The sequence below is a fragment of the Chelonoidis abingdonii genome, chromosome 16 (assembly GCF_003597395.2).
Source record: "Chelonoidis abingdonii isolate Lonesome George chromosome 16, CheloAbing_2.0, whole genome shotgun sequence".
Lineage (NCBI taxonomy): Eukaryota > Metazoa > Chordata > Testudines > Testudinidae > Chelonoidis > Chelonoidis abingdonii.
In genome coordinates this window covers 15,250,390-15,275,818 of record NC_133784.1, presented here as the reverse complement: position 1 = coordinate 15,275,818, position 25,429 = coordinate 15,250,390, and the positions used below count along the sequence as shown (strand labels likewise).

Genomic DNA, 25,429 nt, shown 5'->3' with positions numbered 1-25,429 from the left:
AGGATACTGGGCCAGATGGACCTTTGGTATGGCAGTTCTTATATTCTTATGACTTGCAAGGAAGAGAGGACAGGATGGACTCTGCCCAGCCTGAAATGCTGCCGAACCTCAGGCTCACAAAAAAAGTGAGCTCAGACTAAGGAAGAGTATGTCTCAGGACTTGTGTTATTTTCAAAGATCTGTAACTCCGAGTGATTTAAAAGTAAAATTGCCGTGGTTAAGAAAAGCCTTTGTTATGCCTGTGTTTCTTGCTTTCCTGCCATGTAGTCCCTGAAGGGGTTAAACTAGAAACCCAGAACACTTACAACCTAGGTGGAACTCAGAGGGAGCACATGCAAGCGACTCAAGCTGCTCAGAGGGGTTCAAACAACCATTTCAGGGTCTAGGGCAGCAGTACGAAGGCATTCTACATCCCAAGTTAGGGCTCTACCAAATTCACGGCTGTGAAAACAGGGTCTGCCTCGTGAAATCTGGTCTTTTGTGTACTTTTACCCTATATTATACAGATTCCATGGGGGAAGACCAGCATTTCTCAGACTAGGGGTCCCAACACAAAAGTGGGTCACGGGGAGGGGGGAATCCTAAGATTATTGTAGGGAGGTCATGGTATTGCCCCAATTACTTCTCCACCTACTGCTGGCAGCGGCACTGCTTTCAGAACTGGGTGGCTGGAGAGCGGTGACTGCTGGCTGGGTGCCCAGCTCTGAAGGCAGTACCCTGCCAGCAGCCGTGCAAAGGGTGCTATACAATGCCACCCTCACTTCTGCACTGCGGCCTTTAGAGATAGTGGCAGCTGCTGGCTGAGGACCCAGCTCTGAAGGCCACAACACAGAAGTAACAGTGGAAATACCATACCATGTCATCCTTACTTCTGCGCTGCTGCTAGCGATGGCACTGCCTTCAGAGCTGAGCTCCCAGCCAGCAGCTACAATTCTCTCACCCAGCCGGATCAAACAGAGAATATATTTTTTTGCCAAGCCTACAGAACAGAAACTTTCCACTCTAAACTCTTAGATATAAGCTGCTACAACTCCTCCTTTCCCTCCCTTCCCAAGTCCCTTCCTACCCTCCTTTTCCTATTTATGTCTTTTCCTATTTTTCTACTGTAACTCCAACCCTAATGTGTTATGTCTATGTAGTGTTGTTTGGTTTTGTATTATCTGGTTGTGCAGCTCTGATGAGTTGTAAAACTGCATAATTCTACTGGAGACCCTACGAAGCATGTGGTATTTGGAAACATATCCCAGCAGTACATTATTTAACTTTTTCAATTTTTTGTGTTCTCATATAATGTCAATACAAAAATATTACAAAAAATAGAAAAAAAACAAAGTAGTCAGAAAAATAGGATTGTATAGGACCTTCACCTTATGGCTTGCCTGAGCTAGAATAACTTTGGCAGGAAGAGAAAAACTACTTTCAGGATCAGTAAACTCTTCCAACCACTGGATCTGAACTAGTGATCAGAAAGAATAACTAATTTGATCCCTAAAATATATCAGTATTGAAATTTTTAGTCAACATGATTTTCTATATGCATTTTTAGAAAGTGATTCCAAAATGAACAAGCAGACAAAGGACAAATCAAGTAAATACAGACAAACAGGCAGAATGGGGACTGAAAAATAAGAAATGGCTATTAACCTGTTCTGTAACTGTTGTTGTTCGAAATGTGTTGCACACGTCCATTCCACTTCAGGTGTGTCTGCATCCAGTGTACTGTTATAGGAGATTTTCTCTTAGTAGTACACATGGGGGCAGCACATATGCCCACTACTGCTTCACACTGTTGTGCAATGGTAAAAGGCAGAGCCACCCCCAACTCAACCCCCACCCCACATCATCTTCTTACCAGAAAGACTCCAATACAGAGGAGAACAAGGGTGCGTATCATGGAATGCACACATGCTACACATCTTGAAGAACAATATGTACGGAAACAATAACCGTTTCTTCAAATAATTGCAAATGTTCATTCCACTGCAGGTGACTCACAGGTAATTCTATCTGGAGGTTGGATCGGAACCTAAATAAGGATTGGAGAATCACACGTCCGAACCTGGCATCATTTCAAGATTGCTGAGAGATGGTGTGATATGAGACAAAGGTATGCTCTGAAGACCATGTTGCAACTTTACAAATGATCAGGATAGGCACTTGAGCTAGGAAGACCACCAAGGCCACATGAGATCTTGTTGAATGTGCTATTACTCTGCTTGGTATAGCTACATTGGGCAAGCTGTAACGCAAGCATATACAGGAGAATATCCAAGATGAGATCTTCTGAGAAGAGACAGAATCCCTTCATCCTGTCTGCAACTGCTACAAATAATTGGGAGGACAATCTACACTGTTAGAATTCTATTTGGACAGAACCAAACACCCTCCTGACACCCAAAGTGTGTAATTTCTCCTTGTCCTTATGGGCTTGAGGATCTGTAAATAAATAAAATAGATATGTTGCCCGACTAACATGGAAAAAAGAGACATACCTCTTTTGTAAGAAACTTTGGATGGGGGAATAGATAAACCGTGTCCTTGTAGAAGACAGCGTATGGAAGTCCATACATTACAGCGTGTAATTCACCTATTCTCCTGGATGAGTGATTGCCACCATGAAGGCCACCTTCATCGAGAGATGCAACAAGGAACAGGGTAGCTAAAGGCTCAAAGGGAGGACCCATTAGTCTTGTCAAAACAAGGTTCAAGTCCCAAAAGGATCATCTACCTGAGGGTACAACCTTTCCAGACCCTTCGAAAAACATATTGACACAGAACTGGAAAAACAAGAACAATTATCAGTTGGAGGGTGGAAGGCCAAAATAGCTGCTAGATAGACTTTGATGGAACTAATGGGCCAAATCTTGTTGTTTTATTGGTAACAGTGGTGACTGCTTACTGAGGGCCCAGCTTCCGCAGTGCAGAAGTAAGGGTGGCAATACCATACTAGGAACCAGGGGAGTTTGAGAGGGAGTCATAATATAACAGCTACGGTGAGGAAGGGCAACATCACCAGAGCCAACGCTGCTTCCGTCTCTTCCACCTGCGCCTGTATCCAGACAGACAACCGAACCATGGATGCCTCTACCCAGGTCCTGATTTGGATTTGCAAAGATTGTGGGCTACATTTCCCACTCACAGAAAGCCAGGTTCGGGGGACCATCCAGTGTGAAAGATGCCTGCTGGTGGAATCTCTCAGGAAGCAAATGGGAGAGCTACAGGAGGAGGTTGCTAGGCTGAGGAGCATCCAGGCCCATGAGGAATTCCTTGAGAGTATTCATATGGACACATGCAAGGCTGAGGAAGCTATCCAGCTACAGAGGACTGCTGTCACATCACTGGGGGAAGAGAGTATGGCTCTGTCACAGGGAGGACACTGGCTGCTGGTTACTTCTGGCAGCAGGCAGTGCTTCACCCCTACTTCCAACCCACCCACCATGGTGATGGAAAACTGCTATGCTGCCCTGGCAACAAGCGATGAGGAATCACCCCCGAAGGTAGAGGAGGAGGAGCCATGTACCCCCAAGACTGGGAAGACTGCAGCCACCTCTCCCAGGATGAAACATAGGGAAGTGGTGGTTGGTGACTCTCTTCTGAATGAGATGGAGGCACCCATATGTGACCCTGATATGGCATCCCAGGTGGTATGCTGCCTGCCAGAGGCCCATATCTGAGATGTTATGGAGGGATTGTGAAGGATCATCTGGCCCTCTTACTATTACCCCATGTTATTCATCCATGTGGGCACTAATGATACTGTGAGGTATGACCCTCAGTAGATCACAAGTTACTACAGGGCTCTGGGAGTAAGGGTAACTGAGTCTGGAACACAGGTGGTGTTCTCTTCAATCCTTCCGGTCAAGGGTAGGGGCCCAGATGGATCCTGGAGGCGAATGCTTGGCTGTGAGGATGGTGTCACCAAGAGGGCTTTGGCTTCCTTGACAACAGGATGCTGTTCCAGGAAGGACTGCTAAGCAGAGATGGGGTCCACCTATCGAGGAAGGGGAAGAGCATATTTGGATCTAGACTGGCTAATCTTGTGAGGAGGGCTTTAAAACTAGGTTCGAAGGGGGCAGGCAACCAAAGCCCACACAGGTAAGTTAAAAACATGGAGACCTGAGAGAAGAGTAGGAATTTGGATGAGCATGGGCTGTTATAGCAGGGATAAGGGAGAGATAAGACAGAATGGGGGTGGGGGAACGAATCAAATCAGTATCTTAAGATGTCTGTATACTAATGTGAGAAGTATGGGAATAAGCAGGAAGAACTCAAAATGACAGAAAATAAACACAGCTATAACATAAATTGACTTGGTGGGATAATACATATGATTGGAATATTGGTACAGAAGGGTAGAGCTTGCACAGGAAGGACAGTCAGGGGGGAAAGGGAGGTGTTGCCTTATGCATTAAAAATGTATACACTTGGACTGAAGTCAAGATGGAAATAGGAGACAGATTTGTTGAAAGTCTCTGAGTAAGGCTAAAAGGAGTAAAAAACAAGGATGATGTCATGCTAAGGGTCTACTACAGACCACCTCACCAGGAAGAAGAGGTGGATGATGCTTTTTTTAAGCAACTAACAAAATCATCCATAGCACAGGACTTGGCAGTAATGGGGGACTTCAACTAGCCAGACATGTTGGGAAAATAACACAGCAAGGCACAGATTATCTAACAAGTTCCTGTAATGTATTGGAGATAATTTTTAATTTCAGAAGCTGGAGAAAGCTACTAGGGGAGAGGCTGTTCTAGATTTAATTTTGATAAATAGGGAGGAACTGGATGAGATTCTGAAAGTGATCATGAAATGTTAGAGTTCATGATTTTAAGGAATGGTAGAACAGCAAAATAAAGACAATGTATTTCAGGAAGGCAGACTTTAGCAAACTCAGGGAGTTGGCAGGTAAGATCCCATGGGAAGCAAGTCTAAGGAGAAAAACATTTAAAGACAGTTTGCAGTTTTTCAAAGAGACATCATTAAGGGCACAAGAGCAAACTATCCCACTGCATAGGAAAGATATGAAGCATGGCAAGAGGACACCCTGGCTTAACCAGGAGATCTTCAATGATCTGAAACTCAAAGAGATCTACAAAAAGTGGAAACTAGGTCAAATTACAAAGGATGAATATAAACAAATAACCCAAGTATATAGGGACAAAATTTGAAAGGCCAAGGCACAAAACAAGATCAACCTAGCTAGAGACATAAAAGGTAATAAGGAAACATTCTACAAATACATTAGAAGCAAGAGGCAGACCAAGGACAGGGTAGACCCATTACTCAATGGGGTGGGGGAGAAACGACAACAGAAAATGAGGAAATGGCAGAGGTGCTTAATGACTTGTTTGTTTTGGTTTTTACCAAGAAGGTTGGTGGTAATTGGATATCTAATAGTGAATGCCAGTGAGAATGAGGTAGGATCAGTGGCTAAAATAGGGAAAGAACAAAGACTGAAAAAGGACAAATACAGTGCCAATCTATAAAAGGGGAAATAAGGACAACCCAGGGAAATACAGACCAGTCCGATTAATTTCTGTACCTGGAAAGATAATGGAGAAAATAATAAAGCAATCAATTTGCGAACATCTAGAAAATAATAAGGTGATAAGTAACAGTCAGCATGGATTTGTCAAGAACAAATCATGTCAAACCAATCTGATAGCTTTCTTTGACAGGTTAACAAGCCTTGTAGATAAGGGGAAAGCAGCAAACATGGTAGATCTTGACTTTAGTAAAGCTTTTGATACTGTCTCACATGACCTTCTCATAAACAAACTAGGGAAATACAACCTAGATGGAGCTACTATACAGTGGACGCATAAATAGTTTGAAAACCATTCCCAGAGAGTAGTTATCAGTGATTCACAGTCACGCTGGAAGGGCATAACGAGTGAGGTTCCACAGGGATCAGTTCTGGGTCTGGTTCTGTTCAATATCTTCATCAATGATTTAGATAACGGCATAGAGAGTACACTTACAAAATCTGTGGACGATACCAAGCTGGGAGGGGTTGCAAGTGTTTGGAGGATAGGATAATAACTCAAAATTATCTGGACAATTTGGAGAAATGGTCTTAAGTAAATAGGATGAAATTCAATAAGGACAAATGCAAAGTACTCCACTTAGGAAGGAAAAATCAGCTGCACACATACAAAATAGGACATGACTATCAAGGAAGGAGTACTGCGGAAAGGGAACTGGGGGTCATAGTGGACCACAAGCTAAATATGAATCAACACTGTAACTCTGTTGCAAAAAAAAGTAATCATTCAGGGATGTATTAGTAGGAATGTTGTAAGCAAGACACAAGAAGTAATTATTCCGTTCTGCTCTGCACTGATTAGGCCTCGATTGGAGTACTGTGTCCAGTTCTGTGCACCATGTTTCAGGAAAGACGTGAACAAATTGGATAAAGTCCAAAGAGCAACAAAAATGATTGAAGGTCTAGAAAACATAACCTCTAAGGAAAGATTGAAAAAAAATGAGTTCGTTTAGTCTGGAAAAGAAAGACTGAGAGGGGACATGATAACAGTTCTCAAGTACATAAAAGATTGTTACAAGGAGGAGGGAGAAGAATTGTTCTTATTAATCTCTGAGGATAGGACAAGAAGCAATGGGCTTAAATTGCAGCAAGGGAGGTTTAGGTTGGACATTAGGAAAAACTTTCTGTCAGGGTGGTTAAGCACTGGAATAAATTGCCTAGGGAAGCTGTGGAATCTCCATCATTGAAGATTTTTAAGAGCGGGTTAGACAAACACCTGTCAGGGACTGTCTAGATCAGGGGTCCCCAATATGGTGCCCATGCACCATGGCGCCCGCCGTGGCATCTATGTGAGCACACCTACTGGCCGCCAGAAAAGCAGCTGCCAAAATGCTGCCAAGAAGTGGCAATGTCAAGAAGTGCTGCCGCCGAAATGCCGCTGATTTTTGGTGGTCACGCCTCTTGATGACACTACGTCTCGGCAGCATTTCGGTGGTGATGCTTGTTGGTGTTGCCGCTTCTCTGTGGCATTTTGGCAGCTGCTTGCCCGGCAGCCACACTCCTGGGCGGCTAGTCATCAGGCGCCTGCCACACTGAAACGGTTGGGGACCACTGGTCTAGATAATACTTAGTTCTGCAGTGAATGCAGGGGACTGGACCAGATGATCTCTCAAGCCTTCCAGTCGTACGATTCTATGATACCATGTCATCCTTGCTGCTGCTGTTAGGGGCTCTGCCTTCAGACCTGGGCTCCCAACCAGCAGCCAATACTTTCCGGCTGCCCAGCTCTGAAGGCAGCACCTCCACCAGCAGCAGTGCAGAAGTAAGTGTAGCAGTACCACAACCCCCACTACAATATCCTTGGGACCCCCGCCCACACTTCCCCCCCTCCTTTTTGGGTCAGGACACCTACAGTTACAACACTGTGAAATTTCAGATTTAAAAAGCTGAAATCATGAAATTTATTATTTAAAAATCCCATGACCATGAAATTGACCAAAATGGACCCTGAATTTGGTAGGGCCCTAATTATAGATATTGTGTATTTGTTTACCCTCAAAAGTTAAGATTTCTATTCCAAAACAAAATACTTAAAACTCTATGAAAACATTCCTTGAGTCAGTTTCTGTTAACTCAGTTTCTAGATCAGTAGCAGCACATCACTGCATTTCTGTATGTTTTATGTGATAAGAAAAGAGGTGAATCAATGGAATAATTGATGCAGAAATAATGTATGAATCTCTTAACTGAAATGAAATTGCATTTGATGCTGAACTTGCTTTTTTCTGCTTTTAGAAAACCAATGATTTTTTTCTTCATTAAAGGCTCACAAACAGAAGGACTCTGAAAATCTTGCTTTAAGCAGCTGTACCAAATTTAACACTATTTTTTGTGAAATGACCTAACATAGCCATAAATTCTTTGTTTTGCTTTTCATGTCTGTTTCTTTTAGAATATGGGTAATTAGATTTCCTTTGTAAGAAGCAAAATCACGTAGTTCAAAATTCAATACAGTTAATATATTTTAGCAATGAAAAATCACTTTACAAAGTTTCGTTTTAGTTCAGCACAAGACAATTGTTTAAACTGATTTTGTAAACAGAAGTCAACTGTTCAGATGAGAAATGAAACTTTAAAAAAAATCTATTTAACGTGGGAACTCTGACTAGCTTATCAAGAGTGTTGCAAGGCATTGTCTCTTGAAGGCATCTTGCTCATGACCTAAAAATTAGGGGTCATAACTTGATTTTTACCTGTCATTTTATAAAGGAAAATATGACTGTGCATTTATTTGTTTTTTTGCTCATCTTTCACAAAATTAACATTTGTTGAGTAAAATGACTAAATAAAACATATTAAAATTGTACTAAGTGACAAAAAGACCACAATTATTATGAAATGCCATAACAGAACATCAGACGCTACTTTTATGAGTAAAGGAGAACATCCTTTATAGAAGGAAATAAGAATGAGTAATCTGAATACAAATGTTTTGGCTCAATCCCATCATACTCAAAATTAAAGTTATTTTTATATATACTTTACATACATGCAAACGACTTTAAAAAATATTATTAAGGTTGCAAAGCCAAGCACTCAAAAGTTAGGAAATGCCAGAATTCAAGGTGTCTGTGCAAACTTGATTCATACTTCTTTTTGCATATGCATCATACAGTTTTTAGTTCCATGATCACATCCTACTTCCCCCCACCACAGGACCTTCGCCTTATTCAACACACAGGATGGACAGTGCTCCCTTAGTGAATATTTAATATTTTGTTTTATCTCCCTTGTCCAGTGCGTGGCCCTAAGCCTTATTTACTGCAGAGTATTAAACCCTCCTCCAAAGACAACATTACTGATTCCCTCATGCACTTTTCTATGGCACACATCACCACAGAATCTGAGTAGCTCACAAACTTCAATGAATGTATTTTCACTGCACTGAGAGATCAGGGCATTCTTATTCCCATTTTACAGATGGGAAGCTGAGGCACAGAGTGGTGAAGTGCCTTCCCCAAAGTTATCTAGCAAGCCAGTGGCAGAATTGGGATTAGAAGCCAGGTCTCCTGAGTCTCAGTCCATTGTCCACTTGGTCCTCTAGAGCAGTGGTTCTTCTAGTAGGAAGAGAGCCTGAGACATAAGCCCTTGTATCAGAGGCCTGGTATGAGGCAAGACCTGCTCACACAATCTGGCAAGAACAGAGCTGATATTGCAGAAATACACATTCCTAAAAAATGCTAAGAACAGAGTACTCATGCAAACACATCCCCGTATCAAGTGGTACCAGAACATCCCTAAATCAAGGATGGTACAAAAACATTCCCCAAGAATAACAGGAACACACTGATCCCTCCTAAAAGATAAGGTCAGGATGACGATACGTAATACAGATGTTTTGATCAAACCAACATGTACAAAGTGATAACAAGCCACATCAGGGAGCAGTAACTATGTCAGAGGAGGTACTAACTTGTTTGTATTAGAGTATAACGATGTATCTCAGAGGAAGTATCTTTGGCCAGCCTAGGCGGCAGTGGAAAGTCGAGCAACTGACTGAACTGCGTCCATTGTCACAGGCATACATGTGTTAGTATCCTCACAGAGTCTACCAAGTGCTATCACTGTGCTTTGTTGACAATAAACCTGGCTGGGTGCCTTCATACCTTAATGGATTTTGTGGTCATTGGGCGGTTCACTCGAGATCTGCTGTGCCAACTGTCTGCGCAGAGCTGGGACAGAACACAGGGAGAACACACATACCCAGCTGAATATCTATCAACACTGGTGACCCCGACTATCAATCTGGTAAGTAAGCAAGCTGTCCTCTGTAGGAATTGCAATCTAACATGACAGAAAACCACAAGCTACGGAACTCCCTTAACCCCTCCCTGCTAATTCCCAGACAGTTTAATGAGGTATGGATGTGCTGGGACTGAAGTGTTAACTCTCATGCTCAAACTCTGTCATATTTACTGTTATGCTCTGGGCAGGGTTGATTAATATCACTCAATACAGTAAACTCTTAATTGTATTTATATTTTGTTCCTAGACAGAATATGCCTTTGTGTGGGTTTTGATTATGTTTTGTTTTTTTAAGGTGGCCACCTGGTTTTCAGTTCTCATATTTGCTTATCATTTACATCCATTTTCTATTGATTTAGAGAGCATAAATTGTTTTACTTAAAAAGTTAACACTCAGAGACTACAGAAGAACAATAATATTGTATATCTAAATGCATCACTACGTGGGATTAAAAGGAACAAAGATTCTTGGTTTATGTACGGTGTATTTTCAATTTTGCCTTAGCATCAAGTTGAAGTTCTAATATTGTTCATATATTTAAGAAAATAACTAAGTAATATTGTCATTAAATAGGTTGTAGATTGATGATTTTTGAAGGTGTTATGTAGTTGCTGCAACTAATGGTTTAATCTTTAAGCTTTGATGAAAATAATAGATGTAATGGCCAAGAAACAGGAATGCCCAGGATGTGCTCTAGAGCAGTGATTCTCCAACTTTTTTTTCGTGGACCACTTGAACATGCTGAGGTCTCGGCGGACCACTTAATGATCTTTCCAAATTTGTTTGTACTTATGTCGTATTGTAAAGCGGTTTGAATAAACGCTCTATGTAATAAAAAATAATTACTTCTAAGTTCTAAATAAAGCACACAACTCATATTTAAGTATCATAGTCTTACTTCTATCGATGATGTGCCCGCTCTCCCCCACCACAGTAGCCCCTGAGCTGGGTCTGGGAAGGAGGGGGCACTCTCCCTCTTTCCCCTGCCATAGCAGCCACATAGCTGAGGTTGGGAAGTAGGGCCGTCTCTTCCCGGCAGCCGCAGCCCTGGGGAATGTCACCTCTTTCTCTGGCCACCACAGCCCTGCATGTCCCACATTCCCCCAACCCTCTTTTCTCACCCCACTGCCTCCTCCCATCTATCCTTTATTCCCCCCAAGGCCACCACTTCACTTTACACGTGTGTCTTCTCCAGGGTCCAGGCACCTAATTAGTGGAGCGACGCCTGCGCGGCTCCACTAATTAGGTGTGCAGCCACCCAGGCGCACACCTTAGTGGGAACTATCCACGGACCACCTGAATGGAGCTGGCGGACCACAGTTTGAGAACCTCTATTCTAGAGGTATGTTACTGCAATTAAACACTTGCGACTGGCCCATGTCAGCTGACTTGGGCTCACAGTGCTCAGGCTATGGGGCTTGTAAAATTGCTGTGTAGAATTCAGGCTCAGGTTGGTGCCCAAACTCTGGGACACCATGATGGGAAAGTGTCCCAGAGTCCAGGTTCCAGCCCAAGCCCAAATGTCTATACCACAATTTTACAGCCTTGCAGACCTAGTCAGCTGACATGGGCCAGATGCAGGTGCAGACATACCGTAAGATTACTCAGAAATCTAAAGGACGTTTCATAGTCTCTGTAGACTTTAAGAGGAATTACCCTGAGGAAATAACATGGTATCGGTCACTGAAGGATTCCCTTCTTCTGTCTCCAGCAGCAGCAGAAGGCATTTGGGATGAATCTCTAAAATAGCACATACACACTAATACAAATGATACAGATGGTGTCCAGTGGTTAAGGAAATTAACGTATTAATAAACAGTATCCAAATCATGATTTACAATTAGCGTGGACAGCATTTTTGAAGCAACAAACTGATGTCCACCAAAGTCGATGACTTATAAACTTGTTCTGAAATATCGTTTTGGTATCTCTTCTATTGTTTGAAAGATTAAAAGTGTGTTGATTCAAAATTAAATCATTGTGGTCCTGCAAACAAGCAACGTGCTACCAATGAGCTCCAACAATTTTTTCCTCTCCTTTTATAAATACTGTTTCCCAGATGCACATGCACTTGCAGGCAGGAGAGATAAGGGACTATTATTTATTTGTACTTCAGTAGTGGCTAGGGGCTTCAATGAGGTACCAGAATTCCATTGTGTTAGGCACTGTACATATACCAGGAAGTCATTCCCTGGTCCAAAGACCTTACAATATAATCAGGGAAACAAAACTGGCGACTCATACCCATAACCAGGACCCTGTGCATTCCATAATACCTGCCATGGAATTCAATCCCTGCTATAGCATTGTGCTCCAGAATCTCAGCTATGGTTTCATCCTTATGGTTTCATACATATGGTTTCATACATATCCTTGAAAGCTTGATATTCCAAGGGCTTGTCTACACTCACAACTTGTTCTGGTATAGCATAGTGTAACTGAAGCATCTATTTTGGCAATGTGTGTTCACAATGTGGCACCTGACCCAGTGCAAGTCACAATACTTGTACCCTTACAGCAGTATGCTGCATTGATTAAAGCATGGTGCCCTGTCAGTAGGTATATTGCCTGCAGACTGACTATCATATGAGTCAAGTATCAGAGGGGTAGCCGTGTTAGTCTGGATCTGTGAAAGCAGCAGAGAGATCTGGTGGACTTATAGACTAACAGACTTTTGGAGCGTGAGCTTCGGGGTGATACCAACTTTCAGACGCAGGTATAATGGAAATTCCAGGGAGCAGGTAATATAGGTGCTAGAGCAAGCTATAGAGTAACGAGGTTGTTCAGTAGGAGGTGAGGCCCTGTTCTAGCAGTAGAGGTGTGAAACCAAGGGGGAAGAATGGTTGTAGTTGGCAAGCATTCACGTCCTTTGTGTTAGTCCAGAGCTGAGGGTCAAATTGCAAATCAACTGAAGTCAGAGTTTCTCTTTGCAGTCTGGTCGAAGTTTTTTGCTGCAGGAATAGCACCTTAAGGTCTTATAGGTGGGCCAGAGGTTGAAGTCGCTCTCCTAAGGTTTTGTATATTGGCTATTCTGATATCTGATTTGTGGTCCATTTATCTTTCGTATGACTGTCAGTTGGCGGGATTAACAGTAGAGAGGGGATTGCGTGGCATATGATGGCGGTCTATACATTGTGGACGTGCAGGTGAATGAACGCAGTGATGGTGTGGGGCATCTGGGTTAGAGTCCGATGTATGGTGTGCTGGTGTAAGTATGTGGGCAGGTTGGGTATCAGGTTTGTTGCTGGATTGTTCCTGGATTGTTTCCTACGGTGAATAAGCGACTGGTACATAACACTATAGAAAACCCTACACCGCGGACGCCCTACCTTCATGCTCCATTGTCCATCCCGGGCACATACACGATCCATTGTTTACCAAGCCAGCATGAGTACACCGATCTGCTCTAACCTCTAGACCGAGACAACACGGACAAAATCCAACAACATTCTCTAAGACTACAACGCCCAAGAGGAAATTAGGAAACAGATCAACAGAGCAGACGTGTACCAGAAGCCTCCACTGCAAGAAACCAAGAAAGAACCACGACATCCACTAGCCATCGACATATCAGCCCAGCATAAAACCTCAACGCACATCAGGGACTACACCATCGTGGACATATCGCCACTTTTACAGGTGCTTGGTGGCAGCTCAGTCCTCGCCACAGACAACCTGCCACGACGTATTCTCACCAGCACCACCACTGCCCATAGTAGACTCAGGCTCAGGAACCAATCTATGAACATCGAGTGCAATTGATATTAACACGAAGTATGAGGATAACAGATCAAGCACACATATGGTTATTCACTGCACGTCCGACCATGTATATACGCCATCAGTATCCAGCAATTGCCCCTGCTATGTACATGGCAAACTGGCAGTCTCGGAAAGTATAAATGGACACAAATCAGATATCAGATGGCAATATACAAAAACCTGTAGAGAGCACTTCCAACTCCCTGGCCAACTATAGCAGCCTTAAGTAGTGCGTATCCTGCAAGCAAAAATTCATGGACCAGACTGAAAGAGAACTGCTGAGCTTCAGTTACATTGCAAATTGACACATTCAGTCTGGACTAAACAAAGATGTGAATGCTGTTCCAATTAAGAACCAGTTGTCTCTCCCTTGGTTTCACACCCTTTTAACTGCTAGAACAGGGCCCAACTCCCTACTAACTAACTCGTATATCTCTAGCTTGTTGCTAGATATATATACCTGCCTGGAAATTTCACTACATGCGTCTGACAAGTGGTATTCCCCACGAAAGCTCACGCCCCAACGTCTGTTAGTCTTATAATGTGCCACAGGTTCTCTGTGCTATATATGAGTAATTTCACGTGTATGTGTGGAATACTTGCTGGTTCAGGAGAATTGTAGGACTGTGAACAAACACTAAGCATGTCCTTTGTCTGGTCCCATAATTTATTAATTTGCTCTTGCATTTCCAATGCCTCTGTTCAATTGGATGAGGATCAGAGGATGTAGTACGCACTCGCAGATATAAAACTATAGAGAATTAGATGTCACTGGTTAGGATAGCGACTAATTAAAAGCTGGCCAGTGACAGGGCAAAAGTTACCAGAACAAAGGTATTGCTGAAAGAAAGTAGTCACGTGGGGACTGAGTGGGAGAACTTCTTTCACGTAAGCTCTATTGTTTCAGTGGCGATACTAACTCCGACAGAAGAGTGTGCTACTCAATAAGAGAAATACCAAAGAATCAGCGATTATTCTGACTAAGACACATGCATGTCATGCAACCAAAACACAATCAACAAAAGGTTGTACTGGTGCCCTTATGAGAGGAGCCAGTCAGCTTCAGGCACGGGGTGAGGGGTTCCAGCTGTCACCACTGCTCACAACTGGATCTCCTCCTCCCCCTGCCCCCCCGCCCCAATTTCAAAACAGGGACCCTACCAATGTGAAATTAATGTTCTTGTCAATTTCATGGTTCCAGCTGACAGCCACTCTGACATTCAACAGCTATTCAAATAAGGCAGTTTCTACACAGACACTGTCACCCAAACGACATCGACCTAAGCCTTACGCCTCTCTTCGAGGTGGATTTACTAGGTGAGCGTATCGGCTAAGGTACAGCAGCAGAAGAAGCACAGTAGCAGGTACTTACTTCGGCTATGTGTACACTATGGACCTTACAGTAGCAAGCTGTACCCACTGCAACTGCGCCATTGTAAGGTCTCCTATGTAGCCATTCTATCCTGGCAGGAGATAGCTACTGCTGCTCGTTGGGGTGGTTTAATTATTCTGGTGGGAAAGCCGTCGGCAAGAAAGCGTCTCCTGCCGACATAGTGCCATCCACACCAGCACTTTTGTGGGGCAGGGAACTGTTTTTTTCACACCCCCGAGTGACAAAAATTTTGTCGACAAAAGTAGTAGTGTAGACAAAGCCATTGTTAGGTTAACGTAAGCTGCCTTATGTCCAATTAACTTTGTACTGCAGACATGCCCTAGCCTTTATGGTTGCAGACATAACCCTGAAAACATGAACTGAGAACACACAGATCTAGAGAGCCTAATTCAATAGTTCTAAAAGGTATGAACTACCTTTTCTCAATTAAGGATCCATGGGCTCTGCAATTCAACATCTGTAGAATCCGCCCTTTTTCCAAGTTGCCATTTTTGTAAATGCTTGTCGCTTGGGGCAACCCTGTGCAATCCAGTGCATGCATAAATAAAGCTGCTTAGATCCTGTAGACCTTTAACACTTAGTTTAAACCCATCAGAACTTTCTTGAACTGTGCAACAGCTTCCTTCACAGTGGTGCAGCTTCCTTGCAGGTGTAGCCTACTTCAGGAGCCTTAAGGTTTCCCTAAACTTTTCAATATCTATTTTAAAGTGTATTGACAAACAATCTACTTACCCTATTATTTTAATTGAAAGTTCTGAAAAGCCCCTTACAAGAAAAGAACGTGTTTTAAGGATACCAGTTTCCACATCGCACACCCTTAACTACAGCATGACTTTGATCATGGCAAAATTTTAAAAGTTACACTACTTTCATAAAACAAGCATTTGCTTTACCTTCTCATTCTGACATAAAACACACTGCACTTTTTAAAAATATTTTAAAGGACAGCTGGAAACACCAAAGTCTATATATAAGCAGAGTTTGAAAGGACCGCTTGCGTCCACATACAAGAGGAGAAGAAATTTGGAGAGGGAATGAGCAGAGTTACTGTATCAACTTGCTCCTTTGGCTCACAGCAAAGAAGCCTAAGTGCCACTAGTGCTTTCCCAGGATTCGGGAAACTACTGAGAGGACAAGCAGTCTTTTCGGAGGAGTCAAGAGAAAACTTGCACATACTTTGTTGTATGCAGGTGATTGCCCAAAACAGAGTGAGATGATATAAATTTAAAAAGTAAGCCAAGGGGGAAAGATTGGGGGGGAGGAGGGTGCAGAAATGATGGGGGTTGTTGGGAGAGTGAAAATATAGGCTGACCCAGATACCCATCATAACTGCAGTGAACACACATCCATATGGACCCAGAATTCTATCATGGTAATCTGAGCACACAAGCACTTTTTTCCTTTCTGCTGGTGAAATGAGTATGGCCAGAAAGTAGTTAAAACAGTGGCTTCTCCTCAATATAGGACATAATACACTAACAAATTCAAAATCTGTGGATGATCTGTGAACCCAAAGTTTGTCTGAACTGTTATAAGAGTACTTATCAACTACTTTTATCACAAACATCTGTAAAAAGCACCAGAAAAGTGTTAAATGTTACCAGCAAACAAGGAAAATAAGAGAAATCAAGTTATATTTAATCATAATTTTGACAACATGATGTTGCAACTTCTGAACCACACAATACAGTACCGTGCAGGGACATTCAATGTCACTGACTGAAGCTGAATGGGGGCACTGCAGAAAGATTGCATTTTTCTCCATTCAGCGGAAAACGGTTACCGTATATACTCGTTCATAAGCCAAATTTTTTTTTTTTTAAGTAAAAAAGGGAAGTACGAGAGAAGGGGTCCTGCTTATGAACGGGTATAGAGAGGGAGAGGTGGGACACAGCCCCTCCCGCCAAGACAGGGAGCAAGGAGAGGCAGTAGCACCAGAAGGGAAGAGGTGGGACCAGAGGGTCTCTGCTTCTGGGTACACTGCTCTCCCCACAGCCTCTGAAGCAGCTGCAGCTCCAGGGCTGGCAGGCTGCAGCCATGCCGCTAAGCCCCACTCCCCAGAGCAGGCTGCAGCCATGCCGCACAGCCTGCAGGAGCCACTCCAGCCAGGCCAGAGACATCCTCCCCAGATAAGGTGGGAAGGGATGGGATAGGGAGAGCGTGGGGGTCCTGGACTAGGGGTGGGGTCATATGGGGGTGGTCACAGGAGTTAATTCCCTGACCCCCAGCTTCTCCCCACAAAAAAATTTCCCCACCAGTTGCTGTCCCAACCCGTCAGGGTAAGCATCTGACACACCAGGGCACTTTGTTTACTTAGGTTTACCTCCATGCCTGCGGACGCTCTAGGTAAACAAACCATCTCAGCCCATCAACAGCTTATCCTGATGGCCCGGGAGCCAAAGTTTGCTGACTCCTGAATTATAGGGTCGACTTATGAACAGAGTCATAAAATTTTTCCATTTTTACTTATCCATCTTGGGAGGTCGGCTTATAAAAGAACCGGCTTATGATCGAGTTTGTTCTCTTTATTAAAAAGATATAGTAATAAAAACCTTGACATAGGACAGTTCTTGGGTATTTAATGCCACAACTTCACCTCAGTCCTTTGAATGTCCTAGTGGATCATTAATTCACAGGAAATACCCTATGACCAAGTCACTCATATTCAAGTTAACTAAACCATTAAAGAGGGGAAAAAATTGAGTTTGCTCACTACTAGAATAAAAGTACTCAGTCACCTGTGATGGTATGCCACAGATTTGTGATAGTATGCCAGACCAATCCAATCCTTGATTTAACTTCACTATATTCAGATTGTATATGCTGGACATATACAACCATCATTACGAGAAAACATAAATGTTTTAATTAGGTGTAAAATATTTCTCAAGTACAATGTTCATATGAGAAGTCTGTCTAAGCAGAAAAGTGTTTTCACAATTGCTAAATATGGAAGTCAACAGTTTTTAAAATGTGGGTCATGCCCCAGTTTTTTTCCTCTCTTATTGGAAAATCTGAATCACTGATAATACAATATTTTAATCATTTTTTCTTAAGACAGCACTTTTTGTCCACAGCTGACAAGACACACTGTTACCAGCAGAATGAATTATCTCCAGTCTCCTTCGCTCCCTATTTACTACCTCATTTTGCAGTTTTTCCCAAGTGATAAAAACAAAGGCTGTGCCCGCACTACAGTTCAAACTATGCTAGTAACAGCCATGTTTAAACCATTTTTGTTCTCCTTTTAAAGAATCATGTTATAACATCATGCTATGGACTACGTGAAGGCACAGCCCAGAGCATCACTCTCAAGAAAAAAAAATTGTGTCCATGCCAGTCAGTGTATCTCCTGATCTACACCTAAAACTGAGGTTGAGCAGGCTACATCACTCAGGAGTGTGAAAAATTCACACCTTTGCCAGATGTAGTTAGGCTGAACTAAGCCCTGGTATAAACACCCCAAGGTCAATGAAAGAATTCTTCCACCAACCTTGCTACTGCCTCTCAAGGATTTACAACAACAACAGAAAACCCCCTTCTGTAGCTGCAGCGACTATGCTACAGTGGTATAGGGCAGCTCTGCTGCTGTAGTGCAGACACACTCCTAAGGTTGGTCTTTAGTGAAGATGCTGATGGGAGAGCTTCTTCCATTGGCATAGTCAATCCACCTCCCTGAGAGGCGGTAATTATGTCAGGTGTAGAAGCTCTCCCATTGACACAGCGCTGTCTGCACAGAGGGTTAGGTATAACTAATTTGCTTGGGGGTATGGATTTTTCACACCTTTGAGCGAATAGTTATACTGATATAGGTTTGTAGTGTAGACCTGGCCTGAGATATCATAGCCTTAACACTGACGATTTACTGTCAAAAATTACATATGTACTCTGTAAACCACCAGTTCTCAAACTTTAGCAACCCAAGGACCCCCATTTATATTTTAAATGTTTCATGGACCCCAAGCCTCCTACTCAGCCCCAAGTCCCACCCCTACTCCACCCCCTCCCCCAAGGTCCCAACCCCAACCCGCCTCTTCCTGTCCCTGCTCTGCTTCACCTCTGTCTCTCCTCTCTCTGTCCTCTCCCCCCAGTGTGCGCCGTGTCCACTCCCTCCCCTACCTGCCAGTGCCTCCTGTACGCCACTGAACACTGTCCCCTGGCATGCAGGAGGCACTGGGTGGGAGGGGAAGGAGTTGATATAGAGGGCTGGCAGCTCTGGACATGATTCCGCCCCCTCCCCAGAGCACACCCCATCCCCACTCCTCCTCCTCCCTCCCAGCACCTCCTGCACACTCCTCGATAGCTGTTCCCAGGTGTGCAAGAGGCACTGAGAAGGAGGAGGAGGAGCTGAAGGAGGAAGTGGAAGAAATTGATCAGTGGGGTCATCAAACTCCCTGAAGTATTCTCGCAGATCCACAGGGGTCTGCAGACCCCAGTTTGAGAAATGTGGCTGTAAACTGTTGTGTGTAAAGTCTATATAATTTAGTATTCTGCAACCAGATGTGTGCACACCAAACCCTGAAGTTTTCTGGTGCAAGCCATTTATAGTTACTATAAATAAATTAGTGTATTCTGTGTTAAAACAAATGGCTTAACTTTTCTTCTTAGCAACTATCCTACAAGAAAAATTGAAGTATTCTGTTTCTTGGCAGCTATGTTTTGGGACAATCAGAATTAAGGTTACTGGTGAAATCTTAAGCTAATTTTCGTATCTAAATTTTTTGCGAACCGTTAACTAAGAATTTTCAAATTTTTACATAAGACGCATTGCTATTTCTATGCTATTCCATGGTGAGGGTGTTTTTGGTATTTGTTTTTTCTATTTTTAATGTTACTTACTGTAGCAATGTTAACATTTACATTATCAACCCTACACATACATGTGCTGAGGCCTATTATCTTAAAAATGTTGTATATATAACTATATACACTGAATTGTTTTCAGTGCACAAATATCTGTGCACAATATTCTACACAGTTAAACTGCAATATACCTAAGAACTTATCTGAAAAAATGTGTATGAGCTCAACTGTGCTAGGTCATTGCTGCTTCGTAACATCCAAAAGCACCTGTGAGGTCCTGGGCACACTTCCCTCCCCAGAATGACAATACTTTCAGAACCTGAAAAGCTGAACATGGACCAACACTGATTTTAGAAGCACCTCATGGCTTAGTTCTGCTGTTTCAAAATTGTTATTGTTCTGAGGATCTAAGGTGCATGAAACAGAATGGATCAGCTGAGAGGGACTGTAACCTGGTATCCCATACTTAACTTCATCTGGAAACAGATGAGGTATCCAGGAAGTGAAGGAAACTTTTCTAGTGCATGCTTTTATTCTGCTGTGAATTTAAATGTTTGGCAGAAATACCATATGTACAAACTGTGCCCTGCAAAAGAGTTTTGAGAGTTTTCACTAGTGACTTCCATGATTTGGATAAACATTACTGATAAGAAAAAGAAGTATTCTGGTTCACTTTAAAAAATAAGCAAGGTTGGTAAGGAGGTTCACAATCATGGTAGAAGTTTACACAGCAGACAGAACTGTTTAAACATAGTTGCTGATCTACCTTGGTTTCAAATGCACTTGGTCTTAATGTCTAATACTAGGAATTGTTTAATAGTAGTAGTCCTCACAATTCTCACTAAAACAGTATGCCATGTTGACTTGGTAGGGGAAACAGGGAGGAAAATACATCATCAGAGGACCCATCTACAGCACAGAATGTCACCAGTTTTGTAAGCACTTTGTAATACAACTGACTGTGTACAGTTCATGTCAAACAAAGCATGGTCAACACATCTTATGTAGGTGGTAGCACATTTCGGCCCTGCTTTGTAACATGACTGTCAGGTTTGAATTAGGTTTTAACATGGTTCTGTTGCATAGATGGGATCATTTGGCATCTACTGTAGCCAATGATCTCACCTTCCAGTTCTCTGCTGTAAGAGTATCCCAAACCACATTGCACCTTGTGAAAAAAAGCCCACAGTTCTCTGCCCCTCATACGAGCAGCAGTGATAGTATGGATTAAGTGTTCACATTTTCTCTAGAAGGCACTGACACAACATAACTGTGCAGCAAGGTAGCTGTGGACAAGCCAACAGAATTAACATATGGTTGGACCAGAAAAATGCTCCTGTGTGGGCAGTTAACCACATTAGATGTAATTGCTATCAAATTACTATCAGAAGCTATCAAAACCTGGTTACACTTACAGTGGTTCAATATGCCACATAGACAGGGTCAAAAACAGATTGCACCCCCAGCACACAATTCTGTAAGTATAAAATAACAGTCTTTTCTTGGAGTTTGGAATAGCTAACTGCATGGGTTATGATTAACATGAACTGTTAGAGAGTTTGGAAATCAGCAGGTTTTCCAGTGCACTTTGAAATAACCACTCACTGTTAGTTCTCCTGTACTGTCTGAATGGCCTATCCTAATTATTTCTTGCAACAAACTGCAAAGTGTAAAAAATATTACAACCCTCCACACTATGCATTATTACAACACTGTGATAACAGCACTGAGAGCCACTGACAGGGCAGAATGCTCATTTGTAGTATTTTTTACTTTTATTTTTTGCAACTGTTCAAACAAATCAATAGGTTAAGCAATTGAAAATGAATACCACCTTATTGTAAGTAAACACTCTGGAAAACACTCCGAGTTACAAAATGTACTACAGGAGTCCAATTCTTTGAAAACAAATATGTCCCTTTAATTTCTCAAGTGTCCCCATTATGTAAAATTTGAATGTTCAGGGCTGTAGTTGCTTTCCAAAGCATATTTTAGACAATGTGTTTCTAACAATGCCAGTGTTCAAAACAAATTGCTGCATACAACAGCAACTCTTAAATTATAGAAATTGTACAAGAACAAAAGAATTAGCCACTTCAAATAAATAACCCCACCACAGCTAAATACACAGTTTAATTATCAAACATACAAGAACATAAAATAAAAATCTTGTTCTATATGATTCATGCAAATTGAAGCTGGAAAAGTTCTTAATAAGTCATTCAGTCTTCTCCTGAAAATCCACAATTTATGCGTGTTGCTACTATTTTAAAACAATGCTATTATAAAAGAGGGTTTTTTGTAAAAATACTAAAAGAACAGACCTGCTGCACCCTGAATAAAGGGTGTACACATCCTGCAGCACTTTGGCCACTAATCCATCAGAATTAGAAACATGAAAGCAGTGACCAATAGCAAAAGAGGCAACTGCTCCCTCCTCCTCTGTTCTGTCACGGTGCACGCTGGAGAGAATGGACTGGCTATTTAGACAGCGAAAGACCATTGCAAGACTCTCATGTGGAGGAGACGATGCGCACACACACACAGAGGAGCCTGTTACAGTGCGCAAGCCTCCGGAGTACTCTCTAGAGATCCACCCCACCATACACACGGGGGTGTGCTGGGTGCACCCACACACTGATGCCTGGCCCCCGCCCCCATGCTCACACATATACAGCCCTTCTCTCAACCCCCCCCGTCACACACAGCCCCCACCCCTCGCACACACCCGCCCCACGCCCCGCAGCCCTGTCGCGGCGCTGACGGGACTCACCCTTAACGGCCCGGTCGCTGGTGCCGTGAGCCGGCGGCGGCCCCTTGCTCCCCTCCTTGACGGACATGACGGGGCGCGGCCGCGCTCTGCTCCCAGCCGGCGACTGCGGTTCTACCGGCTGCGGGGGCCGCAGCAGCTAGAGACCCCGGACGGCAGCGGCCCAAAGGAACATGGCGCCAAGCGAGACTCCGAGCGCCCCACAGCGAGGGGACAGTCCGCCTCGGGACCGACATGCACCGCGCGCCACCCCACGACTGGCGGCTAAGGGAGCGTGGGAAAACTCTCCTTCCCGCTACTCCCGCAGCATGGCCGTAAGGGAGCGTGGAAAACTCTCCTTCCCGCTACTCCCGCAGCATGGCTGTATGGGAGCATGAAAACTCCCCCTCCAGCTTCCCACACCATGGCCGTATGGGAGCGTGGGAAACGTTTTCCTCCAGCTACTCCCGCAGCATGGCCCAAGTTAAAGTTCCCTTGAGCTAATGGCTGATGAGGCAGACACCTCTTAAGGCACCTCAGTTTCGTAGTCAGTGATACAGATTGGAGTGACGTGGCCAGAATCATATCAAACCACCTTGGATTAGCCTAACCTGATGGATCAAGTACCCATTTTGCAGCTAGGTGAACTGGAGCAGGCCTTTCTGTGTGAGACTTCCATGATCATCCAGATTGTAGTGCAGCATCTTAACTGCTCAGTTCCGCCCTTTCAGATATCGCTAAGAGAGCATGGTAAAATTCCTGTCTCCTGCCTCATGCCCCCAAAAGAGTGTGTGACAGACATTGCAATTCCATTCAATATCTTTGAGGACCTGTGACATTTGAGAGATGATCCAGCTCCATTAGGAGTTCTGTCACTACCTGCCCTGGCACCTTGGGGGGCCATAACGCTATCCTTCTATAGCACAGAGTGACCAGGGAGATTGAAGTGCTCTCCTCGGAGCTCGTTTACCTGCACATTTACCAATGTGATATATACCTTTAAGTGCCAGCAATGCCCCTCTGCCATGTACATTGGCCAAACCAGACAGTCTCTATGCAAAAGAATAAATGGACACAAATCTGACATCAGGAATCATAACATTAAAAAAATCAGTGGGAGAACACTTCAGTCTCCCTGGTCGCTCAGTAACAGCCCTAGAAGTGGCAATTCTTCAACAAAAAAAACTTCAAAAACAGACTCCAACGTGAAACTGCAGAACTGGAATTAATTTGCAAAGTGGACACCATCAGATTAGGCCTGAATAAAGACTCGGAATGGTTGGGTCATTACAAACCCTAAACCTAATTTCCCCAATACTGATTTCCCCCTACTGTTACTCACACCTTCTTGTCAACCGTCTGAAATGGGCCACTCTCATTACTACTTCAAAAGTTATTTTTCCTCCCTTCATATCCTGCTGTTAATTGATTTGTCTCGTTAGGCTGATCTCACACTTGGTAAGGCAACTCACATCTTTTTATATATTTATACCTGCTCCTGTATTTTCCACTCCATGCATCTGATGAAGTGGGTTCTAGCCCACAAAAGCTTATGCCCAAATAAATTTGTTAGTCTCTAAGGTTCCACAAGGACTCCTCGTTGTTTTTGCTGATACAGACTAACACAGCTACCTCTCTGAAACCTGTACCATGGATTGTTACTTGCATCTGGTTTTCTGTAAACATCTGGCTTGGGAGGAGTCCCACTCTGCAGTGAGGTGTATTTCAAATTGTAAGAAGTCATGAGCATATTCTACATACATCTTCATAGAATCATAGAAGATTAGGGTTGGAAGGGACCTCAGGAGGTCATCTAGTCCAACCCCCTGCTCAAAACAGGACGAACCCCAGCTAAATCATCCCAGACAGGGCTTAGTCAAGCAGGGCCTTAAAATCCTCCAAGGATGGAGATTCCACCCTCTCCCTAGGAAACCCATTCCAGTGCTTAATCACCCTCCTAGTGAAATGATTGAATATTAGGAAAAACTTAGATCTCCCCAACTGGAACTTGCTTTGACCTCCCAGACTGCAACTTGAGACCACTGCTCCTTGTTCTATCATCTACCACCACTGAGAACAGCCTAGCTACATCCTCTTTGGAAGACCCCTTCAGGGAGCTGAAGACTGCTATCAAATCCCCCCTCACTCTTCTCTTCTGCAGACTAAATGAACCCAGTTCCCTCAGCCTCTCCTTCTAAGTCATGTGCCCCAGCCCCCTGATCATTTTCATTGCCCTCTGCTGGGCAACCGATCCCTGGGGCACTCCACTTGATACTGGTTGCCAACTAGACATCAGGCCATTGATCACTACCTGTTGAGCCCAATGATCTAGCCAGCTTTCTATCCACCTTATAGTCCATTCATCCAATCCATACTACTTTAACTTGCTGGCAGTGCCGTAACAAGGACGAGGCGAGTGAGGCACTTTACCTCGGGCGAGCAAAGCTGGGGGGTGTAGAAAAAGACAAATTAAGTTTTTAAATTATTATTTTATGAAAAATTATAATCACATAATATGCACATTGCGACATGCCAAATGTACAATATAAATGGAAAATAAATAGAATACACCCTACAGTAATTATAAAGCATTAGTTCTCAAACTGGGGGTTCCTCAGGGGGTCATGACCTGGTTATGTGGGGGTAGCGAGCACCGACCCCGGCACACAACTGCAAGTTGCGAGCCCCAACCCCTGCACTGGGCTGTTAGCCCCAACCCCGACCCTAGAGTGTGGCTGCAAGCCTCTACCCTGGGCTGTGAGCCCCAACCTGACCCCCAGTGTGCGGCTGCAAGCCCCGACCCCGGGCTGTGAGTCTGGACCCTTGCACGTGGCTTCGAGCCCCAACCTGACCCCAGTGTGCGGCTGTGAGCCCTGACCCTGACCCTGACCCCAGTGTGCAGCTGCAAGGTGAGGCCTGACCCCTGCGCCA

The 25,429-nt window shown here is 43.6% G+C and overlaps 2 protein-coding genes across 11 annotated transcripts in view; one reads left to right on the top strand and one right to left on the bottom strand.

The window, feature by feature from the left end:
* The window catches only part of PPP3CB (protein phosphatase 3 catalytic subunit beta), a 102,009-nt gene extending 79,236 nt beyond the window's left edge, over nucleotides 1-22,773 (bottom strand). For 9 of the 10 annotated variants that reach the window (XR_004372097.2, XR_004372096.2, XR_004372095.2 and 6 more), the window contains exon 1: nucleotides 22,523-22,773. Coding sequence is in view for 6 of the 10 variants with exons in the window: in XM_032768706.2 (XP_032624597.1) it covers nucleotides 22,523-22,589 (67 nt within the window). In the remaining 4 variants the exon portion in view is untranslated. The remainder of the gene's footprint in view (nucleotides 1-22,522) is intronic. The other variant, XM_032768708.2, reaches the window with a different exon arrangement.
* SEC24C (SEC24 homolog C, COPII coat complex component) overlaps nucleotides 1-25,429 on the top strand; it is a 647,635-nt gene that overhangs the window by 141,940 nt on the left and 480,266 nt on the right. The window lies entirely within an intron of this gene.